Source organism: Carassius gibelio, chromosome B9 (assembly GCF_023724105.1).
Source record: "Carassius gibelio isolate Cgi1373 ecotype wild population from Czech Republic chromosome B9, carGib1.2-hapl.c, whole genome shotgun sequence".
NCBI lineage: Eukaryota > Metazoa > Chordata > Actinopteri > Cypriniformes > Cyprinidae > Carassius > Carassius gibelio.
Genome location: NC_068404.1, coordinates 13,672,969 through 13,699,927, shown reverse-complemented (window position 1 = coordinate 13,699,927; position 26,959 = coordinate 13,672,969). Strand labels below are relative to the sequence as shown.

Genomic DNA, 26,959 nt, shown 5'->3' with positions numbered 1-26,959 from the left:
AGTGATGATGTTGGTTTGTCTGCGTAGCAAAGCTCTGAGGCGTAAGGTAGGCTGCTAAGTGGATTCCACAACCACCATGGTAGTTGCAAGAAATTAACGGTGCCTTTCTATGAGTGTTAACACAGGTCAAGGTAAGTTGAGTTCAACTTCTGAATATGTAGCTCTGTTCCAAAAGATAGAGAGCTGTTTTTGTGTAAGATGCAGTGGAATGGAAAAGAACACATGCTCCCAATACTTGAGCTTTACACAGAGTTTTATTTGATGTTTAAAAATGGCAAGATGTGATGCAACAGAGAAAGTTGGCTGTCTAGTGCATGTTTGCATAGAAAATGCTAACGGGACCTCATCTGAAATCCAATATGTTTTTGTTAAATATGTGTAATATGAACATAATCTAGATGTACTACTTTTTATCATGTTGTCACTGTTACGTAACCTACCTGTGTCACTTCCCTGCCTGGCCTCATGGAATAGTAAACTGTCCACTGGATGTGGATTTGAATTCTCAGCAGAAGTAGTAGGTCTTTCTGAGATTTTTGATATAAGTTTCACAAGTTCACACTTACATATAATTAGCTGAAGTATTATAATGCATATTTGGCGTGCTGTCCAGGGAAGGGGCTCCGAGCTCGGGAATGGCCTAAACCTAGAGTACCCCTCTGTATATAAAAGTGTAAAATGGAGGGGGGATGCTGATAAACAGTCAATGGAGACAGGTACGCTAATTCAGCTGTATTTATACCCTAAGGTTGATTATCTTATGTGACCACCTGTGCTAATTAATCTAATCTGACGTGCTCCTCCCAAACCTTGTTATGAAACTACATATTGTGAATGTATACATAATTGTGTGGTGCACAAAACCAGTCATTTAGGACCTTCTGTTTCATTTAGGATGCCACCTTAGAAGAAGGATATTGTCTATATAGGTGGTAGACAGCAAGGAAGCTAAAGCAACCTTTTTTTATTGTTTCCTTTTATTGTTTGTTTGTTTTTGTTTTTTTTGAGGGGTGGGGTTTCGACTGTTGTACAGTTCCTGTTGTCATACTTTTTGCTCAAAGGCTCCTCATACTAGAGCATAAGCTGTCCATGGAGTTGTATTTGCTGACCGTCATGTACTTTTATGTCTTGTTTGTCTAAATTCAGGATGTCGGGCCCTGGGGAAGGACGTCCTGGTGCCACATTGCATTTATCACTCGCTGAATTACTGCCGTACTACAGACTGCAGTGATTTAATTGAGGGACTCATCTGAATGAGGCAACACCTGTTCTAGACAGCACTGTTTGCACTCACCTTTCCCAGTGCTGATACTGATAGCTGGCACAGCAGCCAGTTCTCATTAGGTTCTTGATTAACAACATTGGCTCATAAAGTGACAGTCCTGGAAGGGGTTCAGGCCTTTGTGGACCATCTGTTTTGCTACACTTCTTTTTTGGGTTCAGACAGCAGATGTTCAGCCTGCGGTGCCCTCGGGCCTCACGATCTTGCTGTGTCTTCCCTCACACATGTAAGGAAACCGTCTGTTTGCTCCACCCCTCCGCTTCCTCTGTGACGCCGAAATTGTCAAGGTGATGGAGGGTCTTGAGGTTGAGGACATAAGCCCCGCCCTCGAGGCCACTGAGGAGTACTTGCACTGCCTCGATGACAATCAAGGAGATGGCCGGGTACATCAGCCCAAGCTTAAAGAGGCATCCACCATGGACAAGTTGAACTCCAGTGGGGTGTGGGGGCTACTGACAGGAAAGCAATCTGAAATATCACCCAAAAATATGGCCTGGGCGGAGCAGTCATCTTTCACTGTGCTAGGACTGCGACATGGAAAAAGGAACCGGGCCCGATCCACCAACGATTTGGCGGCTCATGCCAAAGAGACAAACTCCACCACCAATACATCCAGCGGCGGCTTCAAGCGTGGCCACAACCGCTCCCGTTCAGACGTCAACAACCGCACTTACACCGATAATGGCATGCCTGCCATTGACAAAAATACACTCAAGAACATGGCGTTGAATGACCACAGAGATGGTAAGAATGAACTAGTGTTTATTGTCTTTATTCATCATTTATGCATTTATCTTGAATCGATGTGTGGTGTGATCAAAGGTTAAATCAAATCTTATTCAAAACCAGGTGTTTCACTTACAAGATTTTGTCTACACTCAAAGTGAAAATGCTAAGTGATTCCACATAATCGCAGCCAATCAGAACTTTATTCAAATTTAGTAGTGGATCCACTTTTTCAGCACCCTTTTTCAGCAGAAGTATTCTTCCATTATTTTTCCAACAGGGATTTGAAAAAAAAAAAAAGTTAAAAAGGTACGAGGTGAAACACAGCATTGCAAAATTTAAAGCAAATGTTTAAGATTTGAGTTTAAATGAGGAAAAGAACTATAATCCAGTTAAATATCGCAAATTACATAATCAAATAAAAAAGTGGAAATGAATAAACAGATTCTTTGATAGTTGACAATGCATAATCATTGCTAATGTAGTTTTTTTGTTTGTTTTTTTTTAATCAAGAATTCCACTGTTAAACACATTATTAAAAAATTAAGTTTAAAAAAATGATGTGGGCTGATCTGGCTATACCATTGGTTAAAATACTCATAGCTCACAGTAGTTCTGCAAGTTATTGTTAGGACGAGAGGGGCACTCTCTCACTTGTCACGTGTTGTGAATGACAAAACATGAAAAAAAAACAACCTCCCTGAAAATAAAATTTACTTGCTAAAATTATAAAATAATTTCACTACTGTGTACACTTAAATAATAATAATAATAATGACAATAATAATAATAATAATAAAAGTAATGTAGTGTGGTAGCTTTTATCTCCTCACACCTGTGATTTGTTGTGTCTGCGTCTCTGTCAACACCGCTCACCTGCACTCTTTGCAGGAATCGCCTCCTTTTATGTCGAGGGGGTTCAATGAGTTTTGGCTTGCTTATGGTTTGCCTTGTTTGTTTGTTTCTGTTTGTCTTCATCTGAAAGGCTCTATTCAGACAAGGTCATACCAGAACAAGAACAGTAGAGATCTAGTGCAATATTAATAGAGATTAACGTGCTTGCTATGATTTAATACAATACGTTTACCAATACAAACCGTCACATTGTTTTAAAGCTTTTTATATCCACTGTAGTCTGGTTTAATTTTGTATTAACTCATTTTGAAAAGGCTGATTTATTTCTACATCCAGTAAATCAGCACTGATTTTGCAAAATGGCAGGTGATACCAATCCTCTTGGTTGTCCTTGCCTCTATGTTAAAACTTAATGGGGTAAAATGTTAATTACAGAAATGTGATTCTGTAAGGGAGCAACTGGAAAAGTTCCACGCTCGAATGCCCACCGTTTCTTGAGTGACTTGAGATTGAATCCTGGGTGACATTAAGATATTGGCAACCCACCCAGTGTCTAATGCTGATTGATCTACTGATTAAGACTGGAGAAACCCCAACACCCTTCACTGGACAGGTCTCCGTGTTTGTGTTATGCTTGACTTGCCTCTGTAGTTCATTACAAGCGTCAATTTTAATATAGTCTGCTTTGTTTTATGCTTATTATTTGATATCTACATTTTCAACTCAGAATGTTTTCACACCAGGAAAATTTGCTAGTTCACTTATTTTGGTTTGAGACCAAATACAATATTTTATTTGTTGTTGTTTGTTTGTTTTTTTTTGTTTGCTTTCACATTGTCCTTTTTGCAAGTGAATTAGAAGTCGTAAACAAAACCACACATGTGCTAAGGTCATCGATTCATTGGTTCATCCATTCAGCCGTACCAGAGTTTGTTAGGAACCGGATCGAGACCATCTTCAGCTAGGTCACAGTATGGTTGTTTGGTCTGCACCCGACGGGGTTGCAAGGTCCCAGAAAAATTTCCAGCCCAAAGCTTACTCAAAACCTGCCCAAAAGGAATGAAAACTAGCCCAATTTTTGCCCTGTACAATCATAGCTGACAGCAGCTTTATTTCATTAATGCCCTTTAAAATAAACATTTTGATAAAAAAATTTTGAATCTTAGCAAGACATATGAAATTATTTTATCTGTATTTTCTTTTTTTCTTTTACCCTTTCTTTCATTTATATTTTCAGCATTTTGTTATAGTAAAACGTAAAAAAATTACATTCTAAAAAGTGCTGGGTTAAATTAGGGCTGCACAATAAATTTGGCCGATAATTAATGCGCATTTCAACAGTAAAGCCGGTTCTCTAACAAGCTGTGCAAATTCACGTTCATTATATGAAAACACGGATGAAAAACATTTGGGTTGAATGATATTCCGTACAGATAATAGTATAGAATTGGCCTATTATTTTGAGACATACATTTTACTATATCATAATCAGTAATATATTCCTGTAAAAATTTCTTTGGATTTGTCGTAAAGTTTTTCTAATAATATGTTGAAAAGCTCTCTCGGAGATGTTTTGGAGATAAAGTTCATAAAGTGTAATGCAAATGCAGTGTTTGAGTTTGTTTAAATAGCTTAGTTTTGTCTACTACACAGAGACTCTCAAAACATGCAGAATTATAAGCGACATGCTTTGACTGGCTGTTGTGTTCATTTCTGCTGTGTAAAAACCTTAACATCTAATTCTCTGGGTGAAACTCGCGTACTAGTTTGTGATGTGACATCTGCCTCTCCGATCTCAAGTTGCCAGGTATATATTCCAAGTATAATACGCATTAGTAAAAGGATCTGTTTTAATTTTTATTTGTCTATAGATGCACTTTGTGTGGCCGTTGTACATTATAAAAGTAGGCAAAAAAAAAACAGCAACCTGCATTTTTAAAATAGCTCAATTGTGCGGGAAAACCATGACCCTGGCAACACTGGCACTTGAGTGCAATTGCTGTAAATAGAGCTCAAAATCTTAGGGTCAGTAAGATTATTATTATTAGTTTTTTTTTTTTTTTTTTTTTTTTAGCAAGGTAGCCGTAAATACATAAATAATGTTACAATAGATCACAATTAATCAAGCAATCCTGACAAATTAAAAAAAAAGTATAACATGGTCTACACAAATATATTAAACAGCACATCAGTTGATGATAATAGGAAATGTTTCTTGAACAAATCAATATATTAGAATTATTTCATGTATTCTGGCCTTAGATTAGTAATATTATTACCACACAAAAGTCAGTGATTGGCAGATTTATATTTATTTCATTGTGGTCTCTGACAGTCAGTACAATAGAACTTACTATTTGTCTTTAATTGAAGTGCAAAGTGGGTAGAGAATATACTCTTAGCTGTATTCATGATGTCAAAGTTATGTTGTGACTCTTCCCTGAGTGCTGCTTTCTGTGTTTGATTATAGAGGGTTTAAATTTGTGCCTACTCATTTGCATGTTTATTGAACCTTAAGCAATACAATTTTATTGTTATATTGTTGAATATAGTTATACAGGTCTTACTCACCCAAAACTCTTGACTGGTAGCGTACATTTAGAACTCGTTTGATTATGTTTTATATAAATAAGTTCCATAAAACCTTACTAGTTTGGCCTTTAAATTTGTCCAGATTAAAATTTCACTCAACTCAATTCTAGCCCACTGTGTGTATCTGTCTGCTTGTTTCCTTTTGAGTCATCACTGATTCCCTCATGCACATCCATGAGTGGTAGCACCACTAATACTGGTTTGTCTGTCTCAAATGGGTATTTTAGTCTTAGAAAGGTTCAGGCTCTGCAGGCAGACTGGCCTTCCACCAGCTCTCTAATTGGGTCATGTCAGCACGCCTCACGTCCTCTCTGCCGTGAAATTAGTAGTGACTCGTTCCATAGCTGCAAGCTATGCACCTTTGAAGACCTTCGAGTGCAAGGAGCCCCTAGTCATCCACAACGTCGCTCCAGAGTGGCAAAGCAGTTCATCTGTAGTAGCTTTTGCTTGCTACCCAAATGAACCCAACCCTCAGAGCTCACAGCTTATCAGCACAAGAGGGAGGGACTGTCCGTTATAAGTTACAGATGTATAGGAAGGTGCAGGCTTGACTGGTACATTAGAGATAAGTCTTAAAGAAAACAATACAGTTTACCCTCCTCCTGGCCTCTGTCTGTTTCTTTGGGTCTGGCCAGACCCAGATGGTCGGGGCACCCAGCAGGTTCCCGAGGGCTGAGAGGAAAATGGGCAGTTGCCAGCTAAGGAAGTGTAGGGATGAGGGGTGTTGTGGACCAAAAGAGGAAAGGAGATAAAGAAGGGTGTATGTTCAAGGAATGGACATGGAAAGGAAGGACTGAAAAGGAGTGCCAAAGATTAGGGGTCACTCTTTGCCATTTTGTTTGCACAGCAGCCTGACGCACAATAATGTTTCTTCCTGCTTTGAGGTGGCTGGATAGACTGCTATCACACAGCACAATAGCGTCCATCAAAGATGATGTGAACATCTCACACACACAGGGCTCCAGACTAACATGTTGCCAGCAAGTTCTGCAAAAGGAGGTAGTAGTGACGGGGTGATGGGCATATAAAATTAAAATGTATAATTAATTGATAGGTAGCAATATGTGGACAGAAAATCTAATTACTAAGGTTTTTCCTCATGCATACATTTAACTTTATAATTATTTCACACAATGTCTGCTAATTGTTCTAATGTTTATATATATATATATATATATATATATATATATATATATATATATATATATATATATATATATATATATATATATATATATATATATATATATATATATATATATATATATATATATATATATATATAATATAATATAATAATTTTCTGTTGTTCAACAATTCTTCTTATTTATTTGGCCAATTTTGCCTTTACGTTGGTAGAATAAAAAAAATAAGAAGAAAAAGAATAACCCTTTTGCTAAAGTCCTCTGAGAAATGTGATCCTCAAAAAAATCTCTCTTATAGTGGTTCTCATTTAGTTTTTTTTATTTTTGCTGATCTTTGTTGGTAAATTGTCTCAAATTATATATTTATTTAAAGTCATCTAAGGATCCTGAAAGCAATTCTTAAAATCATCAAAACAATCAGTTTTTTTTCTTCTTCTGTAATGCTTCTCATTTTTTGTGTGTGCCTTTTTTGTTGGTGAATTGGCTAATCAAAAATAATTGTACTTTATTTTCATTTATTAATTTATTAATTTTTTTGCTAGAGACCTCTGAGAAATGTAATCCAAAGAGAGCAGTGGTTAGTTCATTTTTGGCATTTCCTCCAGCATAAAAGGAAAATCTAATCATTTCGTTTAGTCTGATCACAAATTAAATTGTTTGTATTGTATAATTCGCCAAGAAGTACTTGATCCACAATAATTTCTTCCAATTTTCCTGTGCAATTACAGCTCTTGTTTTGCCATTAGCTTGACATGGTGTAGCCAAAAGCCCTAGTAATCATATTTACAGTTATTTAATAAACTTTTTTATTTAAACATTATTAGTCTTTAGTTTGTTATTGCCATTAAAGGTGCTCTTTCTGACTTTTTTTTTTCTAGCTCATAAGGAGAGCAGCCCTAGTCTGGTGAAGCAGGGAACGCTGGAGCACAGAGAGGGCCCATGGGGCCGTTGGACCACCTGTCACGTGGAGCTTACACCCTGTGAGCTGCGTCTATACAGCCTGGACAGCAGTGGCAACCAGCAGCTATGTGCCGCCCTCTCACTGTCCCATTGCCAAGGGGTGAGCGCACCGCAGCCGCAGGATGGACGTGTACTCCAGGCCGTCTTCTTTAACAGCACTCGTGTGCAGTTACGCGCACCCTGCCAGTGGGAGGCACTAGAGTGGCGTAGACTCCTATGGGACCGTGTCTTGGCTGCCCGTCCAGTCAATCGCAAAGGGGAGCCGGCCCGTGCCATCTCCCCTACCCCTCACGAACCTGATCCAGATGCGGCCACGGTGCCAGCCCCTCGACCCCTGGTACGTCCCACAGCCCTACCACTGTTCACCCAGCACTGTGCTGATGTTCTTAAGGCCGGTCTTCTGCACCAACTCACCGACCTCAATAACTGGAGGGCCTTCACGTTTGTACTGAGCCGCACTGAGCTGCAGGCCTTCCCGACTGAGGGAAGAGGCCCAGTGTCGGAGCCGTTGTTGAGTTACCCTCTGGCCTCCTGTCTGGCTGTGCAGCGGGATGATGAAGACGGAGACACCATCTCCCGCTTCCAGGCGGTCTTCCCTGATGATGTGCTGCGCTTGCGGGCAGAGACCGAGTCCAAGGCCCAGGACTGGGTGGAGGCCTTGCGCACGGCAGTGACGGCTCAGCGCCCACATTGGGAGAATAACCAAGTGGTGATAAGAAGTAAGCCAGGCAGGGAGCGACGGCACAGGGAGGCCCAGAGAGCTAAACGACAGTCCGTCACCACTAGCTTTCTCAGCATCCTCACCTGTCTGGCTGTAGAGAAGGGTCTTACTGCTCAGAGCTTCCGATGTGCAGGTGACCACTTTTTACAGTGCACTTTCCACATTTCCTAATATTGTAACGGCTGTTTTAGAATTTGGTTCCTCATCAGTAAAATTGTCAGTGAAACTCACTAAGATTCAGTTGGCTGATTGCACGTTCATTTTATATCCATTGTGGTACAAATATTTCTGAATATTTAGTTAATTAGTCTTGATCACAATGGGGCCCAAATGTAACACTAAGTTAATCATTCGAGAAATTAAAATAAATTAAAAGACCTATAAATGCTTAGAAATCTAGATCATTTTACATTAATTGAGGCCTATGTGCAATGATAACATCAAAAATGCCGTAGACAAATTGAAAAACCTAAAAAAGGTAAAATGAATTAAATGTCTTATTTTTTTGTTTTTGTATATAACTAATTGATAAACAGATTTTTATCATATTTCTTGAATATTAGTTATTTAGCATCAAATATTCTATATTTTCAATCTGCTCATTTATCTACAGTTTTTTACTAGAATATAATTATTATTATTATTATATTTTTATATTGTATTAAAATTGTGAAACTTTGTTTTGTTTTCATTGATTTATCAATTCCTCAGAAGAATATTACATCTGGTCCCTATAATAAGTTCAGTCCCTCCAGGATTTGCCGATTTTGCTATCGTTGAATTTATCGCAAAATCAAGCAAACTCCGCAATTTTCACAAAAGATTGCAAATTTTCATAATTGCCACAAATTTTACGCACAATTTGGGCTTAGAAGCGTCCCTTGACATCATCGTAGTGCACATTCAGTCAAAGAAAGGCCTTGCGTTCTCATCAGGTCCGATTTACAAGAGCTCCATTGGATAAACAAAAGCACAACGAATCCGTGCTACCAGTTCGGGCTGCACAGACAGTTTATGTGCTCGAGCTGGAGCCGCAACACTGTTATACACAGTTCTGGGAGATACAGTGAAGACAGCAGTCCAATTCACCACAGTATCAAAATCTCTGTGAAATCTTGTGAGAAGCATTCAAATTCGGTGAATAATTCCGTTAAAAAATCCACTGATGTAGAAATCAGGAAAAACATTGTTCAATAAACACAAAATCTCCACCATTCACCATGGATTTAACAGTAAACTACAGGGACAGCTTGTGGCAGAAATGGTCTAATGTTTTCGTTTTTTTATTTTAAATGCTTCACATAACTTTTCCTAGCACTTCAATGCTTTAAGTATTACCAAATTTCAAAGTTATTTATAATTTGACGATATTTGTTCATCCTTAATAGGTTCCCCCAATGTATAAAACTACAAATTTTTTAATGTAGGAAATCAAACACTTATTAAAAAAAATTATATATATATATATATATATATATATATATATATATATATATATATATATATATATATATATATATATATATATATATATATTAAATGACCAGTAGTAGATGGCTGCAGAGAAGTACTTATAGGCCTTTTCCACTCCCTAATGTAGCCTACATATTTTTGTATTCATTAAATTATATTTAGACATTATGAATGACAGTAATAAAAGTACATTTTATCAGATGTAATCTATTTATTACATCTGTAAGACGTCTGCTAAAGATTTGACAATCAGCTACTGTGTACTCTGATAAATGTCTCGGAAGCAGTTTTACATGCATACTAATAAATGCCTATTTGACATCTGAAATTGGATCTCTCTGAGATGTACATGTGTGATTAGGGTGAGTGCTTTACTGTCAGTTGCTGGAGACACCTTCTGTAGAACTTAATTGCACTAGTGCTGGTGTCCTCAAACGTTAGTTGTGAAAATTTTGAAAAAAAGCCACAGTAAAATAAATTTTGATCACAAAAATCACCAAAAAAAAATATTTGTGAAATCCTGGAGGGACTGAATAAGTGCTCTATTTATTCATGTGATTAGAAAGCTCCTGCTCAGTGAAATCCAGTGGGCACAAGACACATTTGAGATGTATATTTATATCAGGGTTAAGCACCACTTGTGGTTGGATCATTCATAACAAATGTATAAAAAGCAATTTTTCTCTCTGATCTGGATTTTTGACTCCTTAAATTTGATCTTTGCCATTCGAAAATGCCATGCCTGTTTGAACTTCAGACTTCTTCGATGAGTCAAATGAATCAACAAGCTCGCTCAAACCCCAAAGAAATAAATGTTCCACTCACTAAATAATTGTTTAAAACCAAATGTCACATTTTTCAACACATTCCACATGATCTGATCACCCAAATAAGCAGGCAACCATTATACAAAGACAACCCTCAACGTATGTCTGTAATTTGACATCTGTCATCTCTCCATTCCAAATACAGGTTATTTATTTTTATGTTGATGTCTTTGGCTTTGCAGTGGTGGCCTGGTAGATATCGGAGCCCTTATAGTTATGTGAGTTTAAGTCTATCACTTTCTTTCTCTGGTGTGAAATTTCCACCCTCTAAGTGGATATGAATGAAACGCTTTCCTGCCTGGTTGTAACAACCAGCTTTTTAATGCAGGACATTTGAAAGCCTCACCGAACAAGGACAGCAGGCACCTGACGATAATTGGCCCATATAAAGCGGAAAAAATCTCCTTTTAGAATCAAAGGCTCCCTGGATGCTGCGATCTGTGCGGAAGCTAATTGTTTGATTCAAGAGATTTTTTTGAATGGGACGTGTCGGGCTAAATAGAACAGAACAGCTGGGTACATCCCTGCGTTCGGAACTCCCTCTCTCTCTTTCTCTCTCTCACCATATTTTTTTTTTTCACCTAAAGAACGTACACTTTTATGAATCTTTCTTTTTATTTTTCCCCCCCAAACAGATTCTCACACGTTATTTTTCTTTTCTGTGTTGATGAGTTCTGTATTGCATTTGACATTTATATTGCGTATTTGTTTGAGTACATTTTTACAAATTTTAAAGGTGTAAATAGTGAGTGCTTATAAGGTAGAACTAGAAATTAAATAGTCTTCATTTTTTTCTTTTAAATTAGTATATTAGTAATATCTATCTCAGACCCTAACCCACATTCAAAATGTCACATAAAAGTGGGCCGATCATAACATGTTGTGGACATACGCCTTAAACATGCTACTGATAACACGTAATATATTGAAGAAATGTGCCTGAGACTCCTGTGTTCTAATGTCTGTTTTATTCTATAGTTGATGCTAAAATTAAACAATTATTGTGTGCATGTGCAATAAGAGGACTTTTATCTTATGTGGGAGAGAGCATCTCATCCAAATGCAGGGTAGATGGAAAGAACAACCGGTCCAGTCTGGGCTCAGAGGGCTGATGGTTAAAGGTGGTAGTGGCTCCTCAGTATGAAGAGTTTTGTCTCATTACTGTTGCAGTCTTTTATTATGTCCTGCTTTGTTCTCTGTCATTTGTTCACTTTGCAATACCTCTTGGCCCCAGTTTTTCTGCATTTACAAAAGGTTTTGTCAGCAAACCCAAATCCTATGTGGGTGTTACTGAAAGGGGTTGTGATACATTCACATTGCTTAAAGATGACCTGGAGATGCTAAGGAAGGGAAGAAAAGCTATTGGAGTGTGATAGAAAAAGAAGGAACATTAGTCCCTGCCTTAGTTTGAATATGCATATTTCAAACTTAAACCATCTGTTGTTTCTATTAAGAATTTGATTGAGCATTTTGCCAGTGTTCCTTCTCTTTTTTTTTTTTTTTCTGCAGAACAAAAATGTAAGTTTTGTCATCATTTACTCACCTTCAAGTTGTTGAAAACCTGTATGAGTGTCCTTGTTCTGATGAACATACAGTACAAGACATTTTAGTGAATGTGGTTAACCAAACAACATGGGGATGTCAGTGGGGAACAGATACTGTCTGGTTCTCAACATTCTTCAAAACATCTTCTTTCATCCAGTTCATTTTAATAATTTCTAATTATTTTCATAAGTATGGTGCATGTATTTTATTTCATTATTTTGTATTGTTTAATTTATATTGTTATTTATTTATATATATACATACATACATACATACACACACACATACATACATACACACACACACACACACACACACACACACACACACACACACACAGTACAGACCAAAAGTTGGGACACACCTTCTCATTCAAAGGTTTTCTTTATTTTCATGACTATGAAAATTGTAGAGTCACACTGAAGGCATCAAGGGCTATTTGAGCAAGAAGGAGAGTGATGGGGTGCTGCGCCAGATGACCTGGCCTCCACAGTCACCGGACCTGAACCCAATCGAGATGGTTTAGGGGTGAGCTGGACCGCAGACAGAAGGCAAAAGGGCCAACAAGTGCTAAGCATCTCTCGGGGAACTCCTTCAAGACTGTTGGAAGACCATTTCAGGTGACTACCTCTTGAAGCTCATCAAGAGAATGCCAAGAGTGTGCAAAGCAGTAATCAAAGCAAAAGGTGGCTACTTTGAAGAACCTACAATATGACATATTTTCAGTTGTTTCACACTTTTTTGTTATGTATATAATTCCATATATAATTCCACATGTGTTAATTAATAGTTTTGATGCCTTCAGTGTGAATCTACAACTTTCATAGTCATGAAAATAAAGAAAACTCTCTGAATGAGAAAGTGTGTCCAAACTTTTGGTCTGTACTGTGTATATATATTTGTTCAATATTACATTTTGGTTGGGTTGGTTTGAATTGGATCACAGTTGTCCAGTTCCCTCTAGATCATCTCTCATCAAAACACTGCTGATCAGCACTTAATGAGCAAACTTTATTCAAATCATTACAGAATAACAGACCTTTGTTTAAGAGGGTCATGCATGCCATCCATTTGAAGCAGAAGGGGAGACCATCCTCTTTCCTCCTCTGTCAAGTGCACACACACGGACACATACACCCTTTTTCTCAAGCCAAATCACATAGTTTGCTTGAACCCAGCTTGGGCTTTTTTTCCACACACTTCTACTGAAGTACCCTGTGGAGCATACAAGGACAGCAGATCAAATGGGAAGATCCAGCTCTAGGTGGGAAAAGAGGGAGTGTAGGGTCAGGTGGAGAGAATGGGGTCCAAGGGACTGCTGTTTACATCAAAAAGATGGGCAGTGCATCTGTCTCAAGCAAACACATGTGTGAACACACTTACGCACGCACAACCTTATGCCATCTTTTTTTTTTTTTTGAAGTGGATGTCAGCTTGAATAGGAGACATCAAAGCTGGGGCTTTGTCGTCTTTTACGCTTATGGAGCCACAAAGCCCCACCCTGGGGTTCTTGTCCTGTTGAACTCGGCGGGCTGCTTGAAAGTGGAGCGAGTCGTAGTCTTTGCAGCAAGAAAACTGAAGGACCGAACACCTCCTCAGGAGCCATAACGTCTATTCTGCTAGAAAACCATTGTGCAAGTGGCACCTCAGAGAACCCCGCTTCACCTTTCTTCTTCCTGCAAATAGTTGCCATTTTAGGGCAACAGGGTGCTGCTGAAAATGAAAGGGGAATCTTGCGGACAGTCACGGAGTGAACACATCAAACGCCTCTTGTTTGGCACAGCTCCCTATCTTTCCCACAGTCCCAGGCTGGCCCCACTTTTTGTTCAAGGAACATGCCATTCCCCTGCACTTATGCTTGGCTATGGGATTGGGAAACGTTGAGAACCATATTCAGTTGTAATTGAGTGGGTGTCACATTTGTGTCAGTTGGCTCAGAGTGGTTTGATGTCCATAGACATCACTGTACCTTCAACCTGGGGATATTTTCTGTGCGGTCTTTCTGTCTGGCTGTGTTGTGCAAACTTGCACCTTGTGTGTTTGAATGTATGTGGGAACTCATGCATGGGGCTGTGCTTTACTGGCACAGGCTGTGATGTCCACAGTACATAGAACCTGTGGTTTCCAAGTGGCCAACTCTTTCCCAGAAGTGATACGCTCTCTGGCCGCTGTCCAGAAGCTCTCTAGCCTGGAAATGTATCAGAACTTTGCTAGAAAGCTCGTTCAGATCATCTTGTTCTGTGGCTCATTCATACATAATTGTTTTGGCACTATGTTTACATGCAATTAAAACCATGCATTTGCATGCATTAAAAGTTCAGTAGTGGGACTAATTTGAAAGTCACATAATTTATTTCACAGTGATATTTAAAATACAGTGATATTGTTGGTTATATTGTTGAAGTTGGTCAAACAGACCTAGGCTTATTTTGTATGTTTAACAAAAGTGTGTTATATTGCTTTATATTGCAAACTGGTCTTTATCGTGTTATTTTAAAGAATAACCATAATCATAAATGGGTTTGTAGCATAAATAGTTTTACTGTTTACTTGAATATTCTTCTAGTTATTTACCTACAGCAGCAAATGTATTGGAAGTTTTACTTATTCAAAGAAAAGCACAGTGTGTTATTTAGTTCTTTAAAAATCCATCAGCCATCAGCCTAGTGGGCAGTGCGCCGACATACAGAACAAGAAAAACTGTTGTGGCGAGTGGGGCGGGGCCGAGAGACGTGGGACTCGATACTAGCGGTGGGGCTCAGGTGTAGCTCATCTCCAATCACTACACCTGGCCTCACTCCTCGTTCCCACGCCTCTCGGCCCCGACCCACTCGCCACAACTGTTTTATGCATTGTATCATGACGAAGATCAAGACTGTTGCTCATCTACTAACTCAAATTTGAACTTTGTTGTCCATATACTCTTTTTCATACCAGAGTTTGAGACATAAGTGAGCTGTTAGCTGCTGATTCTTCCGTTATCTTATACAAAACTGTGCCAATTGAATGGATACAGACATTGCCAGTTTTGAGTCAGTGTTTCTCCTTTAATTTTTGCACAATTTTTGTTTTTCTTTTGCTGAAAAGCACAGCCTCAACTAGCTCTCCCTTAATAACAGTCTTTGTAGCATGAGCGCTATACAACGATGTACTATTTTTGGAAAAAGGTGGTATTTGTGGGTTTACGCTCTGCATGTTTGCTGATTACAAGGCAGCTCTGACACACGACACCCTGCTGCATGGTCTGTGGTTCAGTCCAAATATCAGGCACCCATCAGCTGTGGCATGGGGGACACCACCTCTGACTTTTTATAGTCTGGGGTCCCTGCCCCTATAAACCTCAAGTTTACATTGGCAGCACAGTGCAGCGCATGATGTTAGCGCCTAACCTCAGATAGAACAACCCATTACGTATTGGTTTGGAAATGGAATAGAGTGAATTTTCTTTTCTTGGTCCGAAATGGCAGTATTCCTTGGCAACGTATTGTGCAAGAGTCTTGGTCACAAAATAACATTTGACCAGTTTTTAAGTATTTTATTATGCTTCCAAAACAGCAAAAAAAATTATAGTTCTCCTTTAAAATCTCATAAGACGTTGCAGGGCAATCATAACGTTAATGTCATCATCAAATTATATATATATATATATATATATATATATATATATATATATATATATTCTTAAAAAAAACATTAATCTGGCCAATCTTACTGACCACAACATTTGAACGGTAGTTTACATATTGCAGTTTATTTTTTGTTGTTGTTGTTGGTCCTTATTCTTATTTTATTGATGTATTTTAAATATATTTAATATGTACATTTACAATATTTAAAATGTAATGAATTTATGGTAATTCGCTGATACAGTCATTTGTCACAGCACTATAGTGTTGTGAATATAAATTGAATTGGAATATAATGCACACATGTTCACTTTTAAATTAATTACTTTGTTAATTTTGGGGTTTCCAAACTCAACAGCACGTGTTCACTGTAATTTTTATGGAAAGAATAGTTTGAACAGTCTGCTAAACATCTCCATTTGAACTGCACAGAAATAGAATGCATGAGGTTGAGTACATGATGACAGACTGTCATTTATGGGTGAACTAACTGTTTTGAATCTGATGGTAAATGGTGTAATTTTGCACGTACATCATCCCTGTCTTCGGCTTGGCCCTTTACAGCCAACTAACAGTGCATCAAAAAATAGACCTACAGCGTTGCCTGTAAACACTGTAATCAGTGTCTCCCTCTACAGATATTTGTAGCGATAACATTCTACATCCTTCTTTTGGAGACTGTGTTTTCTGACTTGTTTTTGTCCTCTCTATCCTGCTTACCATCTCGTCCACATTTCTTCTTCTCCCTATGAAGTGTATATCTGCTGCTACGCTCCACTGAAAAGATTGTACAAGTCCATATCCGTCTGTGCCTGTTCCTTTCATTCTCTCGTTTTATTCTTTGAACGTCCACACTGTCCTGGCTCTGGTTCTTCCAGATGGTTAGGATAAGGGACACCTGCCATGTTCACAATCACCTGTTTTGGTTCCTTTGGGATAAGCCCTTTGCTAAACTGTTTGAAGACATCTTGAACAACGATTAAAAGACAAAAGCGACGCACTTTCATGAGATATCTTGTAATAAATGTGCTCAGTATTTATGCCTGTTCCGTACTAAGAAGCATTTAGATTCCTTCTGTTGTGTCTGGGAGGGTAAAAACACCTTTTTAGTTTGGGTTTTTATCAGCGACTTTATCGCTGCCTTTCATGTAGTACAAATCTTTTGAATCCTCTGGATCATCAGTAATATGTATCTGTGTGTAGCCAGGTTTGTGTCGTAAACCTTGACATATCAGTACACAACCCAAACAGATTGATCACCTTCTGCTAATGATTGTCAAATTTTAACAGGGTCGTGCCCTCATCAGTAGATTAGGTGATCATTAACGCTGTCTTTAACCCAGAGTTGATCTCTCCTGTCCCAGGTTTGATTTGTGTTGTTTGAGGTTCTTCCTTTTTATTGTTGCTTTGTTTTTCCATTCAGGATGCCAGAGGCCAGTGGGTCTGTCACGGTGCAAGGCCAAAGTTTGCTCTTATAGCGGTTGGTACTACTGCCCAAGTTGTCACCAGGACAACCTCTTCCTCATACCTGCGCGTCTACTGCATAATTGGGACACTAACAAACACAAGGTATGTGCATAGACCTGTATATCCAATCCATTAATAGTATCATTAATAAATCTGTACGTTTTCTTGGCGCATTTGAGTCTAGAAATCAGCTTTTGCACTACCCAGCAAAAGAAACCAGGCATCCAACAGAAGCTGTAAGTGATGATGATTAACAACACCATTTTTGTGGCCCAGGTGTCAAAACAAGCGAAGGAGTTTCTGGAGTTTGTTTATGAGGAGCCCCTGTTAGATGTCCAGCAGTTGAACCCGTGTCTGTATGAGCATTGCGAGGCATTGGCAGCCGTTCTCAAATTGAGACAGCAGCTCCAGTCTCTCAGGGCTTACCTCTTCAGCTGCCGGGCCACAGTGGCAGAAGACCTTCGCCGCAGGTGAGCGATGCCAAGAGCAGGAACAGGAAAATTGGGAAAGTAAAAGTAAGACAGGTTAAACATGATAAAATGGTGCATTTTCATAATGCACATTGTATGTGGATCAGCTTGTGCTGGATTTGAAACAATGTGAACCAACCACTGTGTATAGCGAACCAACAGATTATTAAAGGGGGGGGGGGGGGGGGTGGAATGCTATTTCATGCATACTGAGTTTTTTACACTGTTAAACTGCTAAACATGGACAAAGTTTCAAAAATTAAGTTGTACGTTTGAAGGAGCATTTCTGTTCCAAAAATACTCCTTCCGGTTTGTCACAAGTTTCGTAAAGTTTTTTTCGAGTATGGCTCTGTGTGACGTTAGATGGAGCGGAATTTCCTTATATGGGTCCTGAGGGCACTTCTGCCGGAAGAGCGCGCGCTCCTGTATAGCAGAGCACTGACTGAGAGCACAACAGACTTCACTGATCAAGGCGAGAGCGTCGCGAAATGTCACAAAAGAAGTGTATTTTTGGTTGCCAGGGCAAGACAACCCTGCACAGATTACCAAAAAAAAAAACAGAATTAAGGGACCAGTGTATGGAGTTTATTTTTACAGAGCATCAACGGAGTTGTGCAAGTGTTTGTGTTTGTTCCCTGCATTTCGAAGATGCTTGTTTTACAAACAAGGCCCAGTTTGACGCCGGATTTGCACATCGTTTATTTCTTAAGGATAATGCAATCCCAACGAAAAAGGGTCACGATCGTGTGTTGGAACCGCAGGCGGTGAGTAAAACTGCTTAAAATATCTCTGCTTTCTTGTTAGTGCGTCCGCCTCCCATGCCGGAGACCCGGGTTCGAGCCCCGCTCGGAGCGAGTCGTTGCTGCTGCTGCTTTCGTTCAGTTTCAGCCTCGGGATCTGATTCTGGATCATAAATATACGCTGAATCTGACTGTTAGCCATGGTTTGTTTTGGATGTTTTTTTCCTAAAGGTAATGTCACAGCTTCCAAACGCTCTCAACGCAAAAGCCTACTGGCGCTCGTGATTCTTTAGCTCCGCCCACACGTCATGCCTCCAGCCGGTCGTGTTTTTCCGGGAAAAATCGGTACAGACTATCTTTCTCTTATGAATATAATAAAACTAAAGACTTTTTGGAGTTATGAAGGATGCAGTACTACTCTATAGGTACTCAAGATTAACAGGATATTGAGTGAAAACGAGCATTTCACCCCCCCTTTAATTATTTATTATTGTGAGTTACTGCAGTATAGTGATCAACCAGTAATGATGTTTCAGTTGGCAGTGTGATGTCACATGATCTTATGTTAGTAAATTTCATATATTCAAAATTGCTGATGTTAAGCGGGTTATTGAATGATGTTAAATGGGTTTGTGAAACTGATCTCAAATTGGACCAATATAAAAGTGAGTGTTTTCTCACCTATTTAAAAAAAAAACTCTATGGCTGATTATTGTGACAAAATTATATATTAAGAAAATCAACATGGAGCAAGAGCAAAACTCACTTGGAAGACTGTAGAAGAAAAAAGTTGTTTCATCATATGTTTGATTTTCATTTTTTTTTTCTCTTGGTAAGAGCCCGCTTACATTTTTTTTATTGTTGTTAGTTACGTCAAAACAGTTGGAGTTACAAAGTCAGTAAGATAAGGTAAGTTCAGAAATATTTCATTGATATCAGTGCATGAGTGTATAAATATTTCCCAGTTGTAGTACTACAGTGATTCTGATTACAGTGTTTGATTTAGGCCAGCAGGGACACACACCGAGGTTTTCCTCTTTCTGCTTCGTAGATTTGTAAGATAGGACTGGAAGTTAATATATTGTGGAACAACATAAATATTTGTGAAGTCTTGCAAGGCACACAGAGTAGTGGATGACTGCCGCTGGTTGCATTTGGTTTATTGCCCTGCCAGTATGTACAGAGGGAGCTTGCTTGTAATGTATTAAGCTTGTAGCACTAACAAAGTATGAATTTTTAAAAGCTATTTCAAGGAATGCATTTGGTTGCTGGGAATAAGATCCTTAATGCAGATCTTTTGTGGATTCCTAAGGGCCAGGTTCAGCAGGAATGTAAAGGAGCTGTGTTTATGCAAAGGTTTTGGCACTAAAAGGCTTGTCTATGTGATGAATGCTTCATGCTCTTACCAGGGTCAGTGTGGAGACCACAAGATTGCGCTAAGAGGCCTTAAACATTCACACCATGAGAGACGAAAGCGTGTACAGCTCTGTGATGAAATATTACATAATGGAAAGCTATCTCCAGCTCTTTCCCCAAAAAATGACTCAACTTCTTTTATACTGACATTCAATCATCAGAAAAAGACAACTGTTTACTTAATTTAGGGATAAGCGGAAGTTTAGGATATTTCACACAATTTTTTTTTTTATCACAATAAAGTTTACTCACCCGTTTGTCACAATTTTGTGTGTGTGTGTGTGTATATATATATATATATATATATATATGTATATAGGGCTGGGCAAGTTAACGTGTTAATGCATTAACACATTATCGCATTAATTGATTAATGTTGACCATTATTTTAGATCGTAAGATCGGTACTGGCTTGGGATGGGTGTCATTACGCATATCAATCAATGAGAGCATTTGGGTTAGGCCTAAGACTGCAGCAGCGCTCGCGACTTCATAAGTGGGAGGTAGGAAGTTTCCGATGACGTAAAGACAGCCCACATCGTGACTATATTAATATAAATACAAATTTTTGTAATTCAATACAGTTAACGGTGGGAACTTTTGTCAAACATTTGCATATTTTTTTTCTTTTTCTCATTAAACCAAAGGTGTTCATCAGTGATTGTATATCAAGATTTTGTTTGTTCTTTTACCAGAGCACTCCAACCCTACATGCATACGAGCATGGCACGGACCGATCACACATACTCGGGCACGGATAAGATTGCCTAGTGTGAATACGCAGTTTTTCTCCCGCATCCTGCACACACACGAGTCTCTAACAGCCTGCACCCGTACTCGCCCAACAAGTGTTGTCTCGCGCTGCACTTTGCATTGGGTCCCGCAACCGTGACGGTTTCTACTCGGAAGGTACCTGTTGTGACATACCGTGACATGTGAATGTTATGATCGAGGATCTGTACTCTTGAGCATAGCTTGTTATAAAATATAAAAATGTTAATTCCCTGGCAGTGGCAAATAGCTTTGGACATATATTTAGTTTGATTACATTACTGTTATAATTTGAGATTTACAAGAAATATTTGAACTGCTGTAAAATGAATACTGCTATAAAAATGCACCATATTTGATTAAAGTGTTGACAAACAAATGCTATTGCACTTCTGTTAATATAGCAGTAATTTAACTAAAAGTGAACAGAACACTACTTTTGAATTCATTATTGAATTTTGTGCATAACAATGCGATTAATCGCGATTAAAAAAAGTAATCATTATATATATATATATATATATATATATATATATATATATATATACATATATATATATATATATATATATATATATACATATATGTGTGTGTGTGTGTGTGTGTGTGTATTTAAGCAGCACAACTTTTCTCAACATTAATAATATTAATAATAAATGTTTTCCCCAATATTGAAGTATTTACTGCATTTTTTACTGTTTGTGTCCATACAATGAAAGGCAGTGATGTCTAAAACAACACTGGCCCCTATTGTGTTCCACCGAAGAAATTAAGTTGTGCATGCTTGTATCAACATGAGGTTGAGTAAATGATCACAAATGTTTCAGTTTTTGGGTAAACTATGAGGAAACTGCAGTTTATTTCTCCCAGTGTCCTTGAAACACATCCTTGGAATGACTTTGAATTTTTTTGTGGTAAACTTGATCTTTTTCTATTGAAATAAAGTATGGCATGCCAAAAAACGTCCAAAAAGGAACAAACTTCAGATGTTGACTTAATGGTTGCTAATGCACTCTTAGCTAAATGTTCAGAACACTGTTTGTTGTTTGAATCACTGAATTATTGAATGGGCCAGTTCCCTTTCCTATGTATTGGCTCCTTTGAACTCCATGGTGACGTAGAAGCAGGATGGCCGTTTGAAGTTCAGACGTGTGGGCTCTAGCAAAGGGAACCTCAGTTTGAACTGAATATCTTCCCAAAGTTCATCTGGTTGGAGCAGTCCCAGCTGCCTACTGAGTGGTGACTTTATCTGGCCGCTGTGTTTACGGGGCGCAGCAGCGGTGAACCTAGCAGGAGGCAGAGCTAGAGGACTAGTGTTTATGGCCAGGCTATTAGCAGGCATCAGGCTAATGCTTCACTTTTCCAAACAGTGTAGGATTGATGAAGGCGGCGGCGCTAAAATATTACCTTAGCCATTCATTGCCCAGGCGGGACGCTCATCAGTGGTTGTGAAGAGGCCCACGAGTGTTTACACTAGACCACAGAGAGAAGGAGGAGAACAGTCACAGTCCACACTGTTGAGCCTGATCTAATGCACCTCACTGATCCACAGGGCATCCACATTCATGCTTTACTACCTTTGTCTGTACCTTTCATTAGTTTTCACTCATGTCTCGGGTTGGGAAATGAGAAACGCTTTTAAAATGCATTGCAATATTATTCATAGATACTTCAATACTGCCACTGCCACATTTTGAAACAAACAACATAACCAGTATAGTCCATTTCCAGAACTATTATGCGATTATGTTATCGGTGCGATCAGTATATTAAAAATGTTTAATGAATTGTTCTTATGAATCGGTTCTTTTTAGTGAATCAAAACCACACAGTGTAGTCCAGGTTATTCCTGAATGAATGTTTTTAGTGAATCAAGCACCTACACCTTGGTGTTTTTTGTAGTGTTTAAGACGTGACAGGCATAGTTCACCCAGAAATGAAAATTCTGTCATCATTTACTCACCATCAAGTTATTCCATACCTGTATGAATTTCTAAATAATGTAATGAAATGTGAATTATACTCTACCTTTCAAAAGATTGTTGATGGGAAGAGGTTTTTTTTTATTTTTATGTTCACGAAGTGCCTTATTGTTTACTTAGGCTGCTAAATTTTTAAATACAGTAACATTGCAATCCTATCCTATTATGTAATATTATAAAAGTTAAAAAATAGCTGTATATTTGACATGTAAATTATTTAGGTGTTTGCAAAGCTGAATTTCCAGCAGCCATTACACCAGTCTCCATTTTCACGTCATCAGAAATCATTCTGCTATGCTAATTTGATGCTCAAGAAGCATTTCTCATTGTTCTCAGTGTTGTGCTGATTAATATTTGTGGAAACTGTAATGCGTTTTTTCAAGATTCTAGTTGAAAACAGCAGCATTGGAATAGATTTTTTTTTTTTTTTTGTACAATATAAAAATATAAAGCTTTTGAACGGTAATGTAATTTTTGTTTGTTTAGTAGTGTTTTTAATATATAGTTAAGGACAATTATTGGATTCTATGTCACCTCTTAAACATCTGTGAAAAGGAGTAAATGTACTTTTTACAAGAATTGCCTTACATTTAGGCCCAATCCCAATTCTACCCCTTAGCCCTTCCCCTTCGTGTGGTCACGTGAAGGGGTAGGGCTGTCTCGATTCTCTTTTGGTTGGAGATGTAGGGGTAAGGGGAAGGGCCGAAGATTTTTCGGGACCACACTTCAAACGAAGGGGTATGAATTATCTTGGCAACATGGCTGCCTACAGCGAACAAAAAGACACATAAATGTAAGCTTTTTTGGCACAAATAAAGATTTTAACGATAAGTAATCATTTGTTTTATGTTACATTCAATTGTGAGTTCATATTAACGGTCATGTAACGGTCATTGCTAAACCATTTTCTCAAATATTGCCTATTCGAGAGAGTGAGAAAGAGAAAGAGAGAGAGAGAGAGAGAGAAATGGAGGTTGCGTGTATTTGCGTCTGTTCGTTTATCTTTTTAGAGTGAGTTTACTTAAAATAGAATTGGAACTTTCTTACCATTTTTGTTTCATACAATGCTATTTTTCATTTGTCTAAATAGTTGGTTTGTATAAAATTTGCACAATTCTCTGTAACTGCTACAATAACTCTGTTTACATAAATATGGTGCCTCCAAACTTTTCTTCTTTCTTTGCTTTTGACCAATTACAGACTGCAGCATATCCTACAGTTTCTCTGTCATAAAAGTGTACCTATCCACAGGCAGTCGAGAGAAAAGAGCAAAATCAGCATACAGTCTCTTGCTTATGGGTTTCCTATGTCCACCCTCTGATTACTGCGGACGGATTTGGTTCTCTTTTGTTCGACAACAAGCCCCATATCGCCTGGTTACCACCACTGTAAACACTTCTATGTATTTACCCTGAGAAAGGACAAAAGATATAGACATGGAGCTCTGCCATGAGCAGAGATGAATTTATGCTTGAGGAGATAGAAGGCCAAAAGATAGACTGTCACCATAACCAGAAGTAAATGAACACCCCGAGAGATGCAGGTTTCTTTTCACACACTGTCCTGACTTGAACAAGCTTGACAAAGGCAGGCAAATCAGCGTAACAACACATCCGCAGGGATTAAGTTAGGATTTCATCTTGTCATACAGAAGATAGCGCATTAGAGCTTGGAATCTTGTCAGTGCAATATCTTTTCTTTGTCAGCCTTCCTAAGATGTTCAGTAATACCTCACTTGTTATATCAGATTTGCGGGTATGTAAAGCCTTGAGCTCTGTGGTTTCCAGACTCTTTATTAGGCAGTCACGCCTCTCTTAAGGCCGCAAATCTGTCAGGTGTGATCTGTAAACACTTCAGTGGAAAACTCTTTATTATTACAATAAAGATTTGATTTATTTATTTTTTTCTGGTTTAGCATTCCTCTTATTAATTCAGATTCTTTAAAAGTCTCATTTACGATTCTTTTAGTAATCTTAAGCACTAAATTTGTTAATAAAACCAATAATATTTTGGGGGAAATTTAATTCCATTGATGAATTTCACGATTTTTTAATGAATGTCAATTTTTTCCATTACGAGTTATGAGAACATTTCGATAACAAATACATTCAAAGCAAATTTTGAAAAAAACTGTGTTTATGTACGCTTTTTTTTATTGACTTCAGGCTCTATGTGTAGATACACTACAGAACAAACTCATAAGAGCCATTGGTTCTGGAATCTGACTAAATTGTTTTTTGATTCACTACAATGGTTCATGAGAATCATTGTTTGGGAATTAAACTACTCTTGTCATACTTTATGTTTCTGATTTACTAAAAAGAACCAGCTCTAAAGAATCATTTGTGTAGGAACAAGTTGTATTACACTGGTTGAGCTGTGTGATTTGGATTCATTGATAAGGTCATATCAATCAAAGTAATTTTTTCAGCAGTCAAACTTCAGTAAGCAACTATACACTTTATGCTTTGGATTTAGTAGTGACGTGATTGCTGTTTTTGATCAAAATTGATCTTTGTTTTTCATGAATTAATTTCTCTGACACATCTGAGAACCATAAAACATGGTCAAGACAGCACATTTAAACTCAGTCTTTGGGTTTTAATGCATATATTTCGTAAATCTCAAACAACGCACGACATCTCTTGAAAAAGAACACAACAAAGCAGCTGTCATCAGCTCTATTTGTACTAATGAGACCTGCTGCAACTCTCTTGTCTCTTGACCCTTAAGCTTTCCATAAACAAATGAAAAGAGATTTCATCCCCATCTTAGTAAACATCCCACCCCCTGCCTCCATGCCTCAGTTTAGACTTAGATTAGCACCGTAATGAAGGCTTGGCCTAATGAGGCCTGAGGGATGAGCTGGGAATGGGGCTGTCTGGAGGATAGCCATGAAATCATGGCAGCGAATGAGAAAAACGGAGATCCACCACAATCCCCAATGCTGAAAATTGAGGTGATGTCCAATGATGCACACATCAATGTGGGCCACATGCATCAACACAAACTATTTTAAATCATATGTGATTTTGTGTATATATAATATAATAGCTACATTTACTTCTAAATGCCCTATTATAGCTCAAAACTACCCAGCATACTTTCCTCCCATGTCATAATGCCATGAATTCCCTCTCTCCTGTCTCTTAGCTGTGTTTGTGGCCTGTAAGCCTGTGTCTAATTGGCAACATCTGTCTGACGGGTTCCTAATGATGGACCCAAGCCGCTGAGGAAGTGGAGTGGATGAACTATTAGTGGGCAGGAGTAAAGATGCACTGGTTTCCACTGCCAGACTACTTAATCGATCCAATTTTCCAGCCTTTTGTGGTTAAAAAAGACTGGATCCTGTTCAAGTAGCCAGCTATAGTACTGTGTCTACACCAATTGGATTGTGTCTGAATGAATAGATTTTTTTTTTGCATCTCCAATGAGGATCGTTTCATTTGAAGGATTCATCTGTTCTGTTTGCTAAGTTGTCAGTGGATATTATGCATTAACTAGTGGCGTGGTTAAGATGAGACCGATAACGCTCAGTTTTTCATTTCATTTGCCTCCTGTAACCGCGTATCATCTCTTTCTCGTCATCTCACAGTATGCCTGTTGCTTTCCCCGTCCCCTCTTTTCTGGATAATTCTGTGGGCCCTTGAGTTGTAATGTGAACAGGCGTGGGTGAATGAGAGCGGGAAAGAGCGAGTGTAGGCTCATGGGAGGAGAGAGGTGAAGAGGGCCATAATGGCTAGCCAGATGGAGAGAGAGAGAGACAGAGCCGCCCCACTTCACCCATAATAAGGGGTAGTGCTTTTAAATGCCTATTTTACAGCCTTTTTCCAATTCAATTGAATTAACCCCCATTTTCAAGCAATTTGGAGCCATGTTGTCATGGTTACAGAGGTGGGATGATGGGATTCTAGCGTTCCACCTGAAATGGATCTGTATGTATATGTGTGCAGGCTAATGCAGTTTTTATTTTTTTTTACAGATATGTGCAGGCTCAGATATGATTTGAGGTAATATGCATATGCTTTTCATTCTAATGTGATTTTTCTCGCTGTTTCTGCAGGATTTTTCCGAGAGAATACCTGCTACAGCATGTGCACCTCTACTCATTGGCAGACCTGCAGCAGGTAATTTGATCTCTTTTCCTTTTTCTTTATACACTTACACATGTAAGTAGGCTCACATGCTTATTTTTGATGCTTATTTCATGCCATGTGGGAAAATATATTACTTACTTAAGAGTACTTAAATTAACAAAGATTTCATAAGCAAATGCGCAGGATGTAGAATGTTGGAGATTTCAAGCTCAAAAACAAAAAGTATTGAAATGAAATGTCATTGCAATAGATGCAACATATCAA

At 38.4% G+C, this 26,959-nt stretch overlaps 1 protein-coding gene across 3 annotated transcripts in view; it reads left to right on the top strand.

Moving 5' to 3' along the window:
- The window catches only part of plekhm3 (pleckstrin homology domain containing, family M, member 3), a 47,586-nt gene that overhangs the window by 1,780 nt on the left and 18,847 nt on the right, over positions 1-26,959 (top strand). For all 3 annotated transcript variants that reach the window (XM_052565908.1, XM_052565910.1, XM_052565909.1), the window contains 5 exons: positions 1,147-2,026; positions 7,479-8,414; positions 17,176-17,321; positions 17,496-17,689; positions 26,662-26,725. In XM_052565908.1, the coding sequence (XP_052421868.1) occupies positions 1,573-2,026; positions 7,479-8,414; positions 17,176-17,321; positions 17,496-17,689; positions 26,662-26,725 (1,794 nt within the window). In that variant the 5' untranslated portion in view covers positions 1,147-1,572. The remainder of the gene's footprint in view (positions 1-1,146; positions 2,027-7,478; positions 8,415-17,175; positions 17,322-17,495; positions 17,690-26,661; positions 26,726-26,959) is intronic.